This window comes from Pantherophis guttatus, chromosome 1 (genome assembly GCF_059756535.1).
Source record: "Pantherophis guttatus breed Tessera chromosome 1, ASM5975653v1, whole genome shotgun sequence".
Classification (NCBI taxonomy): domain Eukaryota; kingdom Metazoa; phylum Chordata; class Lepidosauria; order Squamata; family Colubridae; genus Pantherophis; species Pantherophis guttatus.
The window spans coordinates 98,092,084-98,111,877 of record NC_142063.1 but is presented as its reverse complement, the minus strand read 5'-3'; the positions used below and the strand labels follow the sequence as shown (position 1 = coordinate 98,111,877).

The following is a 19,794-nucleotide window of genomic DNA, read 5'->3' as shown; positions in this document are numbered from 1 at the left end:
AATCGGATGGGGGTAGAGCTCCCCAAAAGCCCCTGAAATAGTTTTGGGGGCTTGGAGGCTGAGAGCTCCCCAGGAAGTCTGGTGAAACTCCGAGATCCAGGGCACTTCTCCTTTAAGCAGAAAAAACGTCGCGACCACTTCTGCAATCTTTATTGAGATCCTCTAAGTTGATTATCTATGCAGACCGAGTGAAGACAGGAGAACAGACAATCACAAGTAAGAAACCCTTAATTCCACGCATAAATTGCTACTATTTGAAGCTGCTTAAAGGAGTGAAGGAAATGGTGCTTGTGCCTAATAGGGTGTGAAAATGAAAGTTAACTCTCGATAAAGGTGTTAACACCCAGCATTGTTCAAGGTGGATGGATTAAAAAAAAAATGGCTGGCTTTTTTGAAAGTGATGAAGGCTCACTATTACAAACATCAGTAAATACACAAATACTGATTATGGATCTCTTTAAAGAAATTTTAGAATCATTTACCTCCATGTTGGTGGAAAGAATGGAAGCGTTTTTCAACAAGGATTTTATTCAAGTTCGAAACAAAGTTACAAGTGAAGATACTGTATCGGTATTTCAGTTGCCAAATAATAGTGAGTTGCTGAATGAAGAGGTGGAAGAAACAATCCAGTTTAATGTGCCTTTGGAAAATGGAATGGATGTTTTTCAAATTAAGTAGGAAAGGCTGAGAGGTTTGAAAGAGTGTAACCAGGAAATATTGAGAGAGATTTCTCCAGAGGCTTTGATATAGTCAACTGGAAAATTGTCAGGAGGTGTTGGGATCTCTAATATAAAAAGGAGGATTCGAAGTGGGATTTTACATCTTTTTTTACAAAAATGGACTCTCAATCGCAGTTAAAGAGGTGTGTTTACTGAAAGGAATTACTTTGCGAAGAGAACAAGATTGTAAGGTACGGCAACTTCAGCTGAAAATTCAAGAACTTATAAAAATAAAAGAAGGCGGAGGAATAAGACTGAAGAAGAAGGTTCGCAAAAAAGTCAGGAAAAAATGGAGATGGAAAAATTACAATCTTTTTGCCTGGGGAGGATAGTATAGTGAAAATGAATGACTATACCTGTATTTAGGGATATGATTTGATTTGAAAAGTTATGTTATAGTGTAAATGAATGATTTACTTATATTTAGGGACATGATTTGTCTTGAAAAGTTATATTAAGTAATGTTACATTTGAATTGTTATGGGCTACTGACCAAACTTTCACTTTTGTTCTGAAGTATATTAACATTAAAGTTATATTTCAAGGAATGCTTTGCTGAAAAATTTATATAAGCTTATGGGTTAAAAAAAAAGAAAAGAAAAATATTGGGGATGTAAAAGTTATGGACAGTGCAGATCATTTAATATAAGTTTATGGGTTAGAAGAAGGATATTACTTAAACTTTTATATTTTATTTTAAATTACATTAATACTATATTAAAGAATGTTTTGTTGAAGAATAAATATAAACTTGTGGGTTATAAGTGGTGTAAGGGTTGAGGAAAGGTTTTTACAATATTTTTTATAGATATCAAATAGTGAAGATGTTATTTGATTATACGCAGTGGATTTGTAGAGAATAAGGTGAATAAGTTTATGCAAAGCTATTAAGTAAGGAATGTTTCCAGGAAGAATCAATATGAGTTTATGGGGTAAAAAGTAAAAATAAGGTTTTTACAATATAATTTATTTGAGATTGGTTAAAATATTTTGTTAATGTGTTAATATATGTAAGGGTTGGAGATGTGATGGTTAATTGTAATTGGGCTCTGATTGTGCAATGATGGAAGAAAGAAGATTTGCTTATTATTAAAGAATGGACAAGAATGAAGTTGGATTGATTACTTTCAAGCAATAATTTGTTTAAATAGTTATATTCAGATATGAACAAGGGGAGTTAAAGTGCAAAAGGGAGATAAATCTATAGATAGTTAGCTTATGTTTTTTTTATATGTTTGTTAAATGCTATATCCTGTATTTGCTCTGGGAAGTCTGGGGGGGAGGGTTGGGGCAGAAGGGGGGAGGAGGGAAGGGAAAATATGTGTAAAAAATTTTAAAACTTTTCAATTTAAAAAAAAAGATAAGGATGGAAACACACATAAAACCCATGTACAATATTCTGAGTTTCTGTGTTAGAAGAAAGAAAATAGCATATCAGATAGGAAACCCTAATCTAACAGCAATTTTAAAAGAAGTAATAGAAATGCTGGTTATCACTTTTATCAAAACTTATGGAAAGTTTTATAGATATTTAATAATCATCAATTTTGTAAGCCATTAAGTTCATATGTAAGCTAGATTTGTATATGAGACATGGCAATGAGTTTACAGTATATTGTTTATAAAGTTGTTTTTGCTTTGAATTGAACTGTTACCAGCTTTCAACAAATTACATGGAATGCCACAGTATAAAAATAATAAATGTAAATATACCTAAATAAAAAATGTAAAAAAAAAAACCCTCTATATGTTGTAACATCCCTACCATCAAGAGATTCTGTGAAGTATTACCTGTTTTCAAAAGGCTAGCAACTTTCTCTGAAATTCCTATTTATTAATATAAATACAACTATAATTTAAAGAGAAGCCTTTTTGGATAATAAAACTTCAGAACTGATTGCTCTTATTGTATTCTTTTCCCATAATACAAATGCATCTTAGCCAAGAATTCATTATGCTAAATTTTTGAATCACATCTCTAAAAATATTTTCCTGACAATGTGACTTTTACAAGAAACAGAAAAAAATGTTCCCATTGTATGTATAGAAGTCTTAAAACACCAAAATAATGGGTTATTATGCATATCCGTTCACAATATATGTCAGAATATCATGATCTTGTTTATAAGAACAGGAAGCTCACAGTTAGTCTTGCATGTGCAAATGTATAGTGATAAGCATTTCCTTTTATGGCTCAGAACCAAAGAACTATGTTTACACTTTGCCTTACTGTATGCATGAGTGCCAGAAAGCCTCTATGCCATATGGCTGCTGTAACACTAAAATATGCCTTATCCTGGATGCCAATCTAAATATACAGAATGTCTGCATATAGGATCCCTAAATAGGATTTTAAATATTGTATATAAATGCTACATATTTTAGAGTAATTATCCAAGGAGAATACTATTAAAATTGAAGCTATTGTATGGAGTTCAATCATGGTATTGGCTTCTACACAGATGGTACTTAATGGTTGATTAAGTTGGATTGACTGTGCCTTGATATTTACAGTGCAGATAATGTATAATCCATACATGCCTGGTATTATATACTGACAGTCTTCTAAGCAGTGGTGAAATTCAAAATTTGTTACTACCAGTTCTGTGGGCGTGGCTTGGGGGGGTAATGTGACTGGGTGGGTGTGGCCAACTTTTTTTTTTTAACTTTTAAAACCATTTTTTTCTACAACCTCTTCAGCTGAAGAGGTTGTAAAAAAAATGCTTTTAAAAGCCTCTGACGATCCCAGCTGAGTTGCCTGATCGGCAGAGGTTTTTTTTCTTTTAAAAGCCTCTGATGATCCCAGCTGAGTTGCCTGATTGGCAGAGGCTTTTTTTTCTTTTAAAAACATTTTTTCTACAACCACTTCGGCTGAAGAGGTTGTAAAAAAAAAAAGTTTTTAAAAGCCTCTGACGATCAGGCAACTCAGCTGGGATCGTTAGAGGCTTTTAAAAGCATTTTTTCTTTTAAAAAGGGATTGTCAGAGGCCTTTTAAAAGCCTCTGACGATCCCAGCTGAGCCGCGGGATTATCAGAGGCTTTTTTTTTTTACTTTTAAAAGCATTTTTTCTGCCGAAGACTTTGTAGAAAAAATGCTTTTAAAAATTAAAAAAAAAGCCTCTGATAATCCCGCAGCTCAGCTGGGCATGGGGGGGGCACGGATGTTTGCTACTGGTTCTCTGAACCACCCGCCGCCATCGCCACCGGATCGGGTGATCCGGTCCGAACCGGGAGCATTTCACCCCTGCTTCTAAGTAATAAAGTCTTCAGAATTTTTGGTGAAAACTGAGATGAATTGCCTTCAGCTCAGTGATTTAAAACTAGTTTATGAAATATGGCATTTTCGGATGCAATTAAATCAAAATCATTATGGTCCAGACCTTTGTCCATACATCAAATTGTGCACTGCAATAACAAAGTTACTATTATTAAAAAAAGAAGCCCAGCAGTTCTCAAGTCACAGAAAATCTATTACTTGTACAGTTTTTAATTCAGAAGAAAATATTAACATCAACATTTGTTCTGTGCCTCCACTCCTCTTTTCTTGAAATCTGGCAAATTTGTGATATTATGAATTCTTCCTCTCAAAAATGAACACCAGAAAATAAAGCCCAGAATCTCACATTCACACATCCTACTAAATTCTAATACTCAAAGCAATGATTTGTTCATAATATAAATTTACAGTTGAAGCTAAGCTAACCTTATGGCAAAGTGGGATGTACAAACCCAGAATTAAAAGTTTATAAATGCATGCTACAGATCAACTTACCAACTCTATTCCCTGTGGAAAAGGAGTATCATCCAAATCCTTTAAGGGAAATCTCTGTATTATTTTCCCCAAACCATCTGCTGAGCCTACATAAAAGAAAAAGACAAATATCAAACATCATAATAAAGTTCTAGAATTTTATTTTTCCCATAAAAAAAGTTGTCAAAGAAATAAACTGCTAAGTAGTGCCATGTTATATTAAGAACTCTAAATACTAAATGCTGTTTTGAACTGACAGCATTTAATATTTAGAGTTCTTAATATATTTTCTACTGACAAGTTATTGCTGAAGTTTGTAGAATTTCACAATAATTCAAATAATATACTCTATTCAAGGCAAACCACATTGCTTATAACAATTCTATTGCACACACTGTGGATGCAGTATTAAGATACATATAGCATCCAACGTAGACTCTTTGACTTAGATATAAACAAAATGAAAACTAACAAACACTATAATGTAATCTTGCTTTTAAAAAGTATCTGAATAAAGTTCCTAAGATTCCGGCATTGTAACAAACTATCTTTCCATATGTTTATCATCACTCTAAGTAACTGGAGAAAAGCAGAGATGAAATATTTTATTCCAATATAATATAATATGTCATTTGGAACTGAAAAACAAACTACTCACATTTAATGAAAAGTTTTCAAAAGCACATTTTTAAAATCAGAATTCACACTGAATGCCACAATAATCGATCTATACCACAACAGATCACACTTCAGTTCACATTGCTTACATTAACACATTTAACCCACTTATTTTTTTAAAAATAACCAGACCTCGTTTAAGAAAGCCATGCATTTTCATAAGCCTGGAAATAGCATTACATTTTTTTCTGACTCTGGCTTTTCCTCCTGTCTCCCAAGGTCATTCCCATATACCAGCAGTGTCAAAGTTGCGGCCCACAGACCGGATGCGTCACATGTTGGCCACCCCCACCCCCAGTTTAGCAAAGGAGGGAAAGTCGCAATACATCACGTTAACGACATGACGACTTCAGTTTGACACCCCTGCCATAGTGCAAGTCTGGAAGTGCAACTACCTCTTATCCAACTGCTGCTCATTAAAATTGATTTGATAGACAGGTCATCTTCTGATATATTTTAAGTGCTGCTATGCAAAACCTAGCAAAACTATACAGCTATATACTCTAACAGGGCTGGTATTTAAGTGCAGCAAGTAGGTGTAAAACTGTTCTGTGTGCCATGGGTACAACACACTAATTTCATATGATTAACTCTCAATTGTCATGATTCAATTCCTGTATGATTCAATGTAGAAGATGTTACTGTATTTACATAATTCCTAGAGGGATGAATATATCAGGATGCAACTTTAAATGTACACTCAACTAAAAAGATACTCAAGGAATAAGAAGTGTGATCATGGCATATTGTTTGTAACATTCAGCGTTACAGAAGAAAACTAAAAGTCACCTGTACGTTATTTGGATGCAATTTTTAATTATGGGTAATAAAGTTCTTTTTCTGTAGCTTTATCTTGAGATTAAAGGCTTGTAGTCTCCTACAGCCAACAAGCAGGAGAAACAAACAGCATAATGCAGTGTAGAAACTATAGTAATCCTTGCTGATGCCCAAGAGTAAGTGTACTGATAGAGGATGTGGTATATCTGACTACATGTAATAGTATTTGTGGGATAGATCTTGAATCTGAATATGAGCCTACAATGTATTGTACCTGTAAAGTAAGTACTATAAATGTAATTTTAGACTTCATCCACATCTGTAATTTCCAAATAATGGAAAATAATATTTTCACTCTGTTCTACTTTCTTCTGATACATCTTAATTACTGTATCCAAGTCTGCAAATCACACTTTAAGAAGAATTCAAGAAAATGGAACACTTTAAAAGAAGGGTAACAAAGATGATCAGGGGATTAGAAAGTAAAACCTGGGATGCGGGGGTGGGTTCTAAATTTTTTTACTACCGGTTTTGTGGGTGTGGCTTATTTTGTGGGCGTGGCTTGATGGTCATGTGACAATTCTTTAGGATTTAGCAGAGGTACTGGTCTACCAGGCTTTTAACTGCTTGCAGAGCTGTACCAATCTACCCATTTATTTTTTGCAGGCACTGGTCTACCCATTTATTTTTGCAGGCACTGATCTACTCATGTATTTTTGCAGGCACTGATCTACTCATGTATTTTTGCAGGCACTGGTCTACTCATTTGTTTTCTTTTAACACTGATCAGCTATAGGACAGCCCTTTGAAGCACCGCGGCAAGAGTTTAAACAGTTTTTTCCCCTCTAACCATCAGCTGGGATTCAGGAGACAGCAATAGATTGGGGGTGGGGCCAAATAAAAGATAAGAATAACGCGGAGCTGGGGTGGGGGCGCAGGGAGGGCAGAATTGGTTCGGTGAACCAGGCTGAACCGGGAGGAACCCACCACTGCTGGGATGAGAGATTGAAGGAGCTGGGTATGGTTAGCCCTGAGAAAAGATGATTCAGTGAGGCCAAGACAGCACTCTCCAAATACTTGAAAGATGCTCATATAAAAGATCAATGGTTTCCTCACATTTCAGAGTGTAAGACATTGAATAATGGATTTAAGTTACAAAAAAAGCGGGATTCCAATTGCGTGCTGGGGGCAAAGCTGTTCAACAGTAGAATTACTTATCCAGAAGGATGGTGGGCTCCTCTTCATGGATGCATTCAAGTAGCCATCTGACCAGATGCTTTAATCTGAATCCCTACCCTTACCAGGAGGTTGGACTTAATGGCCTAGCTGGCCTATTCCACTCTATGATTCTAGGATTTGAACCATCCCATGTACAACTATTTGTAAATCTCCATTAATACTACCACTTATAATAGTGGGCTCATCATTTTTCAATGTAGCCAAAAATGCTTCAGAAATTAAAATGACTTTATCAGATCTAGCATCTACATTTCCTTTAAAAATGCAGACTATACAAATTAAAAAGCAAACAAACAACCTTGAGGGTAATGTACACAGTGAATTCTTCTAATGTTTAGATACAAATTTGTGATGACCTTGATTATTCCTACTCAGACCTAGGAAGATCTGACTGCCATAACATTCCTGGCCATAATAAATTTATTAGGTCATTGACTTTAACAAACTTTAACTGATTTCTATGCATGCTTCCAACTATCCATTAATGTCTTCTTTCTGCAAGCCTTAGTTTATAGAAGTTCTATCATACTATATATGAAGACATATTTTCTTCTTCTTCTTCTTGTGCCATATCCATCATTGGACGTTGGCAATCATGTTGGCAATCCTATTTTTGTCAACAGTCATATGAAAAAGTGCTGCTGAGTTTTGTCCAAACCAGTCCCTTAGGTTTTGAAGCCATGATGTTCTTCTTCTGCCTGGACCTCGTTTGCCTTCAATCTTTCCCTGGAGGATTAAGTGAAGGATGCCGTATTTTTCTGGGTGTCGCATCTCATGTCCAAAATATTCTAATGTTTGCTTTTTAATGACTTTGATTATTTCCCTTTGCTTTCCCAGGCGGTTTGTCACCTCCTCATTTGTTAATCCATCTTATATGTAACAGTCGTCTATAAATCTACATTTCAAATGCTTCTAGTTTCTTCAAGTGGCTTTCTGTCAGAGACCAACTCTCTATTCCATAGAGCAGGATAGAAAAGATGTAACATCTGACACACCTGATTTTCAGTCTTAGGCTTATGTCATGACTGTAGAAGACCTTTTTCATTTTGAAGAATCTGTTCGAGCTTTGCCTTTACTTCACTGATCATGTCCCAGCTTTCATGTAAATTAAAACTGAGGTACATGATCCTTTCAACTTTTTCTAATGGTATTCCTTCCGAATTTATCAATGGTAAATTAATGGCTTATTTGCTGACGACCATGATCTTGGTTTTTGAGGTGTTAAACTTCAAGTCATATTTTTCAGATATTTCTGAGACTCTGCTGATGAGGAGCTGAAGGTCTTCATGCTTACTGGCAAGCAGAACTGTATCATCAGCATATCTTAAATTGTTGATCTGAACACCATTTATTTTGAGGCCAGCATCAATGTTTTCCAGTGCTTCATTGAAAATTGACTCAGAGTAGATATTAAATAACAGCGGAGCCAGAATACAGCCCTGTCTGACCCCTGTTCATATTTCTGCATCATCTGAGTATTTTTGGCCTAGTCTCACATTTGCTACCTGATGCCAATATAGATTCTTTATGTTTCGGATGTCTTTGTCATCTTGTCCCACTTGTTTCAGGATTTGTAATAGTTTGCTGTGTCTTATTTTATCAAATGCTTTTTCAAAATCGATGAAGCACATGTAAACACTGTGACTGACATCTCTACAGCGCTGTACAAGAACTTGAAGACATATATGTGATTTCAATCTTAAAAATGGCAACAAGGAAATTATTAGCAGTAAACATTTCTATTAGAAAGGTATTAAAAAAGCATAGTTTTTAAAGATAACAGAGATTGGTAATACCTAATGACAATATTCCATATAGTATATACTATAAGGTACATTCCAATGGGTAACTCACTGTCAAACTGTGCTTGGTTGTGTTTTACTAGGTTAGAATGCTCACTCAATGAAATCTAAAACTGCCCATAACCACTAGAACCAACACAGATGACTTACGCCATAATCTTTCCATTTCAATTTTCAGATCTTTATACTTTGTTATCTTCTCCAATTCTTTGTCTTCTATACTATTATCACTTGATATTGCCACATCAATTATCCACACTTTATTCTTTTAAACCACAATTAAAACTGGTATGTTATGGACCTTATCAATTTGTATTTGGAAATCCCACAATATTTTAACATGCTCATTTTCAACTACTTTTTCAACTCTATGTCCTAGCATAGTCCTAGAACTGGTAGGCCTCAAAGCCAAAGCCGCTTGATCTTGTCATGGTTCAGTTGAAGCCTATTCTTCCCCATTCAGAACCTCTGAGCCTTTTAAGAAGACAGATTATCTTTTAAGGTTTACAAGACAACTGTAATTTTCATATTCAATATTTAGAACATATTATGGTCATTTTGCCCTCCTATATCTCTCTTGCTTATTAAAAGATGTCCCCTCTGCCCCCCCAATGGGGAAGGCTCCATTTTAAAAAATAAACATTGTTGCCCTACTTTTCTTAAATAAAGACACTTATATCTTTTGGAATTATTTGAACTATTTAACTCTTCGGGCTTTCCAAATGCTTCTAAATTTTCTAGCATATTATATGTTTGATAGTTCATGTGTTATATAGGTTTGATATTTCATGTGTTAAGCTTCCATCCCAGTTTAAATACACATTTTACAAAAGGATAAAGCGCAAGATACTTTCTATTTATGCATAATGGATAATTAGATCTGTTTAAAATATAAAAATATGAATGTCAAACAAAAACAGATGTCAAGCAAAATACAATATTAAGGCACATACAATTAATGTCCGTTTACAATGCACTGTTTACAATTAAGACATATTTTCTTATGTCTTAAAACATGTAAAATATAACTCATAATACAAAATTCTACAAATCATATGCAAGTTATTAATGATCTAGTAAGGTACACTGAAATATGTTTTCTTTACATAATCAATACAATAGTTGAATTGCAGTCCAACGTTGGTCATACACAATATCAATTTAAGGACTGTATTACAAAATCTGGAAGAATATTATATCTATAACCAGGGCCGGATTTAGATTGAAAGAGGCCCTAGGCTATTCCACTTATGAGGCCCTTTCACCAGTGGTGGGATTCAATTTTTTAACAACAGGTTCTGTGGGCGTGGCTTAGTTGGAGGTGTGGCTTGGCAATCATGTGACTGGGTGGGCGTGGCTAGCTGGTCACGTGACTGTGTAGGCGTGGGTAGCTCGTCATGTGACCGGGTGGGCGTGGCTATGTGCATAGACTTTTTTCAGAGGGCTGAAAAAAGTCATTTCTGACTGGGCCTCGCACTTTTGACCGGTCCTCACACTTATGACCATCCTCACATTTATGCCCGTGCAGCTTTCTTAACAACCATGTCACTCATTTCACAACTGCTTTTCTTCACCATGGTGACAAGATAGGGCAAAAACGTAAAATGTGAGGACAGTCGTAAGTTCGAGGACTGGTCAAAAGTGCGAGGACCAGTCAAAAATAACTTTTTCAGCCCTCTGAGTAGTCCATATGCACAAAAGGACTACCCAGAGGGCTGAAAAAAGTGATTTCTGACTGGGCCTCGCACTTTTGACTGGTCCTCACACTTATGACCATCCTCACATTTATGCCCGTGCAGCTTTCTTAACAACCATGTCACTCATTTCACAACTGCTTCTCTTCACCATGGTGACAAGATAGGGCAAAAATGTAAAATGTGAGGACAGTCGTAAGTTCGAGGACTGATCAAAAGTGCGAGGACCAGTCAGAAATAACTTTTTCAGCCCTCTGAGTAGTCCATATGCATAAAAGGATACAGCAATAGAGAGGGATGAAGGAAGGGAAGGGAAATTAGAGTAGGAGAGAGAGGGAGGAAGAGAGGAGGAGAAGGAGAAAGGAAGAGGAAGTAGGGAGGAGAAGAAGAGGGGGAGGAAGAGAAAGTAAGAAGGAAAGAAAAGAGAGGTGGTAGGTTTGAGGAGAAAGATTGCTGTACAATAAAAAAGATGAAAGGGAAGAAAGCCAACCCCAAACAAATATAAAGATATTAAGATAAAGAATGAATTGTTAAACTTTAAAGAATAAAAGAGAACAAATATGAATAAATAACAATAATTAGAAACACACATACAAACATAAAATGTATTTTCTTTGAACAGAGTATTTGGCCGGTTCACAAATTTAAACAGTGTTTAGTCATTTCAATTAAATTTACAATTTCTATATTTCCTTTTTGCCATATTTATTCCTCATCTATTTTTGTAAAAAACCAATATTACCCTCATCCTCATCTCTAATCTTAATCAAATTCAATTTTTCCCTTCTATTCTATATTATACCCCTTCCCATTGTCATCTATTTTTATATCCATCCTCACATTGGTTAATTATGTAATATTACAGTTGTTTAATATGAATTCAACATTTTAATATAAATCAATTAGTTATATAACTACCTTTTTTGTATATTAATCAATATGAACATGAATATTCCAATTATTTCCATGCAATCCAATTTCTTACAAATCAATTAATTATATTTACCAATAATAATAAACCAAATAATTTTCCCCATATATTCCTCCAAACCACAACTTAACCATTTCTGCTTTCAACACAATATACAATTAATAGTATCTCAATTATTACAATTCCCTAGTTAAATAGAGCTTTTTTTCTTTTGTGTTTTAAAATCTCCTCTTTTTCCCTAAATTTCCCGTTGTTTGCACCTACCTTTTTTGGTGAGGAAAAAGAAATCTGCCTGCCTAATTTTCCAACGTGCAAAGCCAACAGCCTGCTTTACTTTCTCTTTCGTTTTTCAGTATAGCTAGGGGGGAAAAAATCAGCACTCTTTGCAAGCAAGGAGCAGATCTGTGAGCAAAACAGCTGAGAGCAAATCAGCTGGGGGTCGGGAGCCGATCTAAGCAAGGGCTAATTAGCCTATGCTGAAGCTCCGGGGGCCAATAAAATTACAAAAAAAACACCGAACCCTTTGTTAAATTGCTGGCTCCCCCGCCCCTCGCCCACCACTATTTATTGGCAATAAATAGTGGTGCGGAGGGGCGGGGCAAGCCAGCAATTTAACAAAGGGTTCGGCTGCACCACTGGCTCTAGGGCGGCCCTTTGAAGCCCCGCGGCAAGAATTTGAAGTTTTTTTTTCCTCTAGCCATCAGAGGCAGCAATAGATGGGGAGTGGGCGGGGTAAGCGAACGGCCGGCCATCCAACAGAGCAGAGAGTGAGGGTGAGTGAGTGAAGGCGTGGAACCTGCTTTCTCCATCCTGCTCTCTTGCGTCCAGAGCCGGTGGGGAATCACGTGGCAGCCCACGTGGATCCCAGGCAGCGGAACTCAGGCTAGGGAAGGGGTGGGCAATTGTGGCTCTTTTACAACCTGTGGCCTTCAACTCCCAGAATTCCTCAGACAGCCAAGCTGTCTCAGGAATTCTGGAAGTTGAAGTCCACAGGTTGTAAAAGAGCCACAATTGCCCACCCCTGGCTACGGTAGGCTGGCGCCGCGTGGGTGGGAGGCGAGGGGCGGGCGAGCCAGCAATTTAACAAAGGGCTCGGCCAAACCCCCCAGAATCCCACCACTGTGTAGGTCCCTCTTGATCTTGAGGCCCTAGGCTGAAGCCTAGTTAGCCTACAGGAAAATCCGGCCCTGTCTATAACACACAAGTTGAAATGAAGAATCAGCCACAAGTACCATTTAATTGTAGACCTTTCTGCTTAAATAGTACACATTAAATATTAAAATCCTGGAGAAAAAAAAATCTAGTTTTTGAATCTCATTTCCTCTCAACTCCCTTCTTATATAAATCTTTCCTATTAAAGGTCACATGCCATCTCCTGCCTGCCCTTTAAATTCCAGGAGCAAATTGTTAGTGCAAGTTACATTCCAAATTAATGAGTTTTGTGATAAGCTTTGCCTTTCCCCCCCTGTGAGATATAAGTAACAATATATCTAAACTGAATTTGTTTTTAACTCTGTGTTTGGTCAAGTGCAAATAGTTAATATGTCCATGATAATGACAGGCACAAAACATATCACGAGAGATATGTATGTATTGTATAATGCAGGAGCACAGTCGTGCTGTATATATGTACGTTACCAACTTGTGCCAAAGTTATATTGTTTGGAGTTCATATTTCTCTTCTTCTTTACTATTTTTATTTCATTCAAAAAAAAAAAAGGTAAAATACAAATCAGTGTTAACTATTGGAATGATTTGGGGTAGTTAAGAAGCCGCGGGAAACTTTCTACAAGTTGATTTCAATAAGAGTTTGTAAACAGGAGGTTTTGAAATTATAATTTGCTTTTTTAATTACTGATTGTCATTAATATAGTAGATAAGATGATCGGTTAATCTGCAAACAGAATTAGTAGTAAAATTTAAAATTTTGCAGGCCTGTTTTGCAAGGGGTGGGAAACTAATATTGCTGTAATATATTTATCAGTATTCAACTAGGGGGAACACGTGTATATGTATTAGTGCTTTTTAAATACACTTTTTCAAGTGTCTTGTTTTGAGGGTTTGTTGTTAAAAAATATTGGAGTTTTGGAGTTCATATTTCATATAAATGTTAGAGAGATATGTAATATGTGTAACCTAATTTATGCAAATACATAATTCTCTGTATAAGCATATATGCATATTATATATGTGTGTCTATATGTATATACACAAAAATAGAGAAGATATGCATAATCTGACCATTCAAACAAGAATAGTGAGTAAAAATATTTTAAAAACTAATTTAAGATGCCAGAAGTCTTAAAGGCGATGCTGTTACACTTTAAATACCGTATGAGCATATACAATCAAGGAATTTAATACTGCAGACTTAAGATACTTTTTCTTTTTGTAATATATGTGTTTTACTCCTTTTCTTCCAGCACAATCCCATGCATTTACAGTACACAAGCAGTCATAATAACTTCGTCTCTCACATATAAGCATTTTTCAGTTAAAAGCAATATATTTTAACAAAATGATATTCACTTCATGAAAACGAATTATGAAAACAAATCAGGAAAATACCAAAATGGGAAAAACCTGTGTGGGAAAGATTTTCTGTAGTCCAACATTATAACCAAATAATTTTTTTCTTCTTAATAGATAAACTTTGCCAGCAAACAGGCATGAAGGTTTAATATCTGTCAACCCCTTTTACTCCTAATCAGTTGCTCAGGCCTGGCAGCAATCTGGAAGGAAATACTCCTTCAGGCAGCTTCACCTACACGGTTGAAGGTTTTATAAATTAATTCAAATAGCAGCATCATAAAGCTGGTGGAAATGTCATACAGTACTTTATTATCAGAACAATCTTGTCTGCATAAGAAAGAATTGGCTCTTAAATGACACTGCACCTGTTACTAAAGTCTAATGTGGAAAAGCTATTCCTGGTGAACTAATTCTGGAGTATTTGGGTCTACTAGGAGTTAGTTCAAAAGATCATGGAATGCTGAGGAAAATTGTCATTAAAGAAATAATTAAGACCAAATGTGTTATTTCAAATTGTTGATAAATACAGAAGGCACCAGAAAGTCGGATGAGCCCAATTAGTAGGGAATGCACATTGCCCAAGAATAAGCAAAAAATTTCAAGGCCACTTGATAATTGGAGTACAGGGAACTTCAATACAGAACATAAACAAAAGTCTTTCATTTGATAGATACTGTACTGAAGAAAAAAAATATTTTAAAACTGTGCTCTGTATGTGGGGATAATAAAGCAGACCAAGAAAATCTATAGCAAAGCTACCATATTAAGTTAAAAAAGAGATAACCACAGATTTACAATGACACCACCCAAAAAATAAAATAGATTTTAAAATGCTTGTAACACAAAAGGTTATAATATCTAGCTATCCTGCTGGGGCAATATACTCCAATTTATGCTCCAATCCCCAATGAGCAATACTAACTATATATTATAAATAATAAAGGCAGAATATAAATAAAAGAGGGGGGGAGAGAGTGAGTGAGAGAGAGAGAGAGAGAGAAAGAAAAAGAAAGAAAAGACAGAAAGAAAGAAAGAAAGAAAGAAAGAAAGAAAGAAAGAAAGAAAGAAAGAAAGAAAGAAAGAAAGAAAGAAAGAAAGAAAGAAAGGCAATAATCACAAAAATGCAACAAGTCATATAAATTTGTTTTTAAAAAGCCATCTAAAAGGTAACTTGGTCCTAAAATAGTTGTTGTATGAATGACTGGGCATCTTTTTAGTTGGTGTTTAAAACTAGACAAGTGTGGAGCTTTTTTTTACATTAAATAATAATTTTTTTACATTAAATAAGCATACTGTATAAGCAATTGGTAAATTCAAGAGTGAAAAAACCATGAATGGTAACGCTCTCATAAATAACGAGGCTATTAAAAGAAACTGACAGCCAAACAAAATTCAGCGTAATTTTGCTGCCTCAGCCATTAAAATGGCGGGTGAAGCAAAAAGGCGGGAACTTCAACCGTCGCCAACCGTCACCAACGGAATCCACACATCAAGGTATGCCACTGACGGGCAGAGACCCTGGAGCCGCAATAATAAAGGAGAGACTGTGATGGTGGTGGTATGTGTCCCGGCTGAAAAGGACCCCAATTACACCACCCTGCGGCACAAGCAAATAAGAAATAAACGCGCCTCTCAGCTGGGCAACCAAAGGCGCCTCTCAGCTGTCAAAACGAAGCGATCTTGCGGCTCGGCGGTTCACTCGAGTCAAACCCTGAAGCCGCTGCTTGTAATTAGCTTCCTTCAAAACGCAGCTCTCCACAATGAATTTCACCAATTTTTAAAGAAGAAAATAGGAAAAAAAAATGTTTTAAAACGCGCCCCTCAGCTGTTAGTCGGGGCTAAAAAAAGCAGCGTGTGGGAGGCAGAAGCCCAACCAAACAGCGCAGCTTTCCAGAAACACCAAACAAACTACTTGCTAAGAGAACAAAAGAAAAGAAAAAATAGAAATAAAATATAGTAAAACTAATGAAAATTAGCCAGAAAAAGCACTCAGGTCTGGTCCAATCCACTGAGTGAAAAAGACTGACAGGAGGAACCAGAGGGCGGGACTAGGACTGCAGAGGAAAAATGATAGGCACTCAGTACATCCAATCACGCTGCTAGATCCCATACTGTAGGATTGTCTGAGCAACGAGTCAGGAAAAGGTCCTATTCATAGTCACTCCTACTTCTATGGCAATCTAAGGATAGCCTCATATATAGTACATTATATTAACCTAATTTTATATATAATCACATTTGTATGGGTCATTGTGGCCAAGCCATACCTCTCTAGAATCAGATATAAATAGTAACAACTGGAGATAGTAAAAAAATATTTTGCCAAAAAAGCCAGATCTTTCACCACACAAATTATAAAGCCATCCTAAACATTTCTAACTTTTGGATAAGAGAATCATCTGCATTCCCAGTGCATTCTATTTACTATCAGTCCATATAACAAAGTGGCAGAAGTATACTTTTATTCAATCGCTTTTGCTTATTTCTTTCCAATTGAGCACACATTATCTGCTACTATTCTACCAGCATCTGTTGATTTCAAAATATCTCCATTTATTTTCCTGTGTTTAGTAAACATTCTACTAATGTACATAAATTCATCCATTTGTTTTTAAGTTTTACTATTTATGTATAATTTGTACTCATTCCATTTCATTTCCATTGTCAAACATAGCTACTGTAATTTTGGTCTTCAATAAATTAATTTTCTGATCCATAATTCTCATTGCATCACACAATCTAATTTTTTTTTTTGCAGATATGGATACTTGTTGGACGTCTTTCGGCCAATCATTCTTTCTCCTACCAATCAAACTCACAGAATTGATGCTATGTAGAAAGTTTAGAAGAGGAAAATACTACATATTGGAACGTAAGCTGCTAAAGGAAAGGCTGAATATAAATCTCACAAATAACTGAGTAAATAAAAATAATATGCATATCAAAGTCAAAGCATACCATATATCCATATTTTAACATTTCTTTAATTACATTGTCTATACCTCCTGCTATACCATTTTTAAAACATTCACAGGATTTTTTTTCAAGTCAATCTGACCCCTTGCAACTGTCTGAAAAATTCCCTCAGTTTTCCTGGCAACATTTGCTACGGCCTCCTTCCCAAGGCTGAGAAAGAAGGACTGGACCAAGGTCATCCAGCTGGCTTTGTGCCTAAGGAAGCACTAGAACTCATGATCTCCCATTTTCTAACCTAGTGCCTTTATCTACTATACGAAACTGCCTCATCAAATGGCACAGCATCTACAAGTATCTTTTCTACAATCTACAAATAACTCATCAACATCTTGGACAATAACCTATATAGACAATAACCCTATAGGGTTAATATCAATTCTATTTTTAATATATCACTATTATTCCCACATAAATCTCTAGAAATCTTCTCCCAGCATTCCCTCACTTCACTTTTTTACAAAATCAAGACAATGTTTAATTTTTTACAATGACTCAGCATTTTCTTTTCATTTTTTTAATGTTAAACATTCCTTGCTCTTTGATTTTATTACTTGGAATTAACTTTTTTCTCTGTACATATTATATAATATCTTCTTTATATCTTTGCTTTTTGCAACAATTATTCTCTTGTATTCATTTTTATTCTCATCCAGAGCCTTGTCCATTTAATAATTCTAATCAGGATTACTTTTATTAGCATAACTCCACATACTTTTGTGGGACTATTAACATAATTTTCATTGAATTCCAAGCAATATCGACATTCTCTTTAATTCAATCTCCATTCATTGTGTTATGTGATTAATTTTTTTCACTTTTTCATCAGTACCCATAGTTTCTTTTCCTGTAGATGTTCTACTTTCACTTTTTTCCTTTTCCTTTCCTTTCATATCTCATTTCTTTCATATTCTTTCAATGTTATGCAAAATCACCTCTTGATATAACCACGAATGGTTTGTCCCACATCTCATCACCTTTGTTTTCCTATCTTTCTCAATTTTTCTTCATAAGTGATCACAATGCTTGTAGATTTTTATGTTTTTGCCAAGTATACTTAGGAGTAGACTTATGCTTAAATCACACATCTGAAAGGAGCAGACCTTTCTCATTTATATGGAGTTTCTGAATATCCAAATCACTTATGTACTCTCCATCTTGTTCTACTCATTCATTCATATCAATTAACAGAATTACTTTTTCTCTCCGATCATGGTAATTCAGAATTTTGCATATGTTTTTCCAAAACATATTCTATAGTTCTTCTACTATCACCACTCACTGGAATGCAATTTAACATGGAACTAATTACCAATGTAGTCATTCCAATTTTCATATGAACCAGAAACAGTTCTAGTTCCTTTTTAACCTAAATCTTCACTTCCATACATCAACATTTCACAAGAGCAATTCATCTTTATTCAAATCTATTACATCTTTTTCTTTTCTTTTATTCATTCTAGGGCTTCTATTAAGTGGTCATGTTCAAACAGATGGCAGACAACCATCTGTATGGTAGCTTTTAATTTGAATTCTTACATTAAGGGGGTTGCATTCAGTGGCCTAAATTTTAATTTTAATTTTAAATTTTAATTCTAAAACAGGTGATGCTGCTAAGAATTATCAGATCCCCACACCTTGATTTTATTTTGGTTTATCAAAATTACTTCAAAAATACACTAAAGGTGGAGAATAGAAGCCAACTGATAGTTTCCTGTCTGATAACCAAAAGCTTTAGATTAGGATCCATTACATCCTTTCTTAGGACGTCAAGAAATGGTATGCCCAAGTAAAGTTTGTTGCAGAAAATACTGGCATAATGAATTGTAGACAGCAACAACTATTGCCCTACGTGCTGGGAAAAGAAGACAAGTAATTTGCCCTTTTGAGTTCTCAGTACAGTATTATGACTATTTTGTTCCAAGCAGTAAATAGTGTTAGACATTTAGTTTCAGGAAATAATTTCAGAAATACATAGGAAATCAAGAGATGATGATTCTATCCTGACAAAACATATTTCCACTAATTTAGAATTATTTTACTTAGATACAAAGTTCAGTTCCTCTTGCTTTATCCTGTGGTGTCTTTTTTTATTATAGGCATATTCTGTTTTAAAAAACAGAATTAGGCAAGAGCATACTGTGGTGACTGTAACTATAAATATAGGTTTTATTTTTTGCTTCAAGCCTATATTTCAGAAAGCACAGCTAAACACAGAATTTACAATATTTTCAGACAACTTAACTGTCAATTTGTCAGTGTCTTTTCAAAAATAGCTTTAAATAGTTTTAAGAAGAAATCTTATCAGTTCAGTTCACTCAGGTCCCCAAAGATTCAAGGATTAGAACTGCTGCACATTTCAAATTCATAACTATGATCTAAGGTTACAAGTAAAGTTACCCTTTTTTCTGAGATGGAGGATAGAATTATTTCATTGCTGTTATAGTTAGCACAAAAACTGTTGGGGTCTGGAGGCAGGACACTGTTTTACAAATCTCTTATTGGTTAGTTGGAGAGAGAACTGATGGGCCATAGTGTGCGCTACCTGTTCCCAAGATTCTTAGGTGAACAAAAATGAAGATAATTTAAGATCAGCTTTATACTGATTTGTGAGGCATTGGTGGGTTGAAATAAGAGTGAAAACTGCATCTTGTGGAACAGCTCTTCTTTTAAGACTTAGTTTCCAGTTTCTAAATAAA

General features: G+C 35.3%; 2 protein-coding genes across 6 annotated transcripts in view; one reads left to right on the top strand and one right to left on the bottom strand.

The window, feature by feature from the left end:
* The window catches only part of SBF2 (SET binding factor 2), a 227,759-nt gene that overhangs the window by 167,502 nt on the left and 40,463 nt on the right, over nucleotides 1-19,794 (bottom strand). For both annotated transcript variants that reach the window (XM_034417071.3, XM_034417072.3), the window contains exon 2: nucleotides 4,491-4,576. In XM_034417071.3, coding sequence (XP_034272962.1) covers nucleotides 4,491-4,576 — 86 coding nt within the window. The remainder of the gene's footprint in view (nucleotides 1-4,490; nucleotides 4,577-19,794) is intronic.
* The window catches only part of LOC148116492 (uncharacterized), a 46,145-nt gene that overhangs the window by 18,777 nt on the left and 7,574 nt on the right, over nucleotides 1-19,794 (top strand). The window contains exon 3 of one of the 4 annotated variants that reach the window (XR_015729924.1): nucleotides 16,881-16,948. The exons of 1 other annotated variant lie outside the window; for it this stretch is intronic. The gene's annotated coding sequence lies outside the window, so the exon portion shown is untranslated. Of the gene's footprint in view, nucleotides 1-5,366; nucleotides 5,457-16,880; nucleotides 16,949-19,794 lie in introns of those variants that run through there. 2 more of the 4 variants (XR_015729920.1, XR_015729917.1) reach the window with 2 other exon arrangements.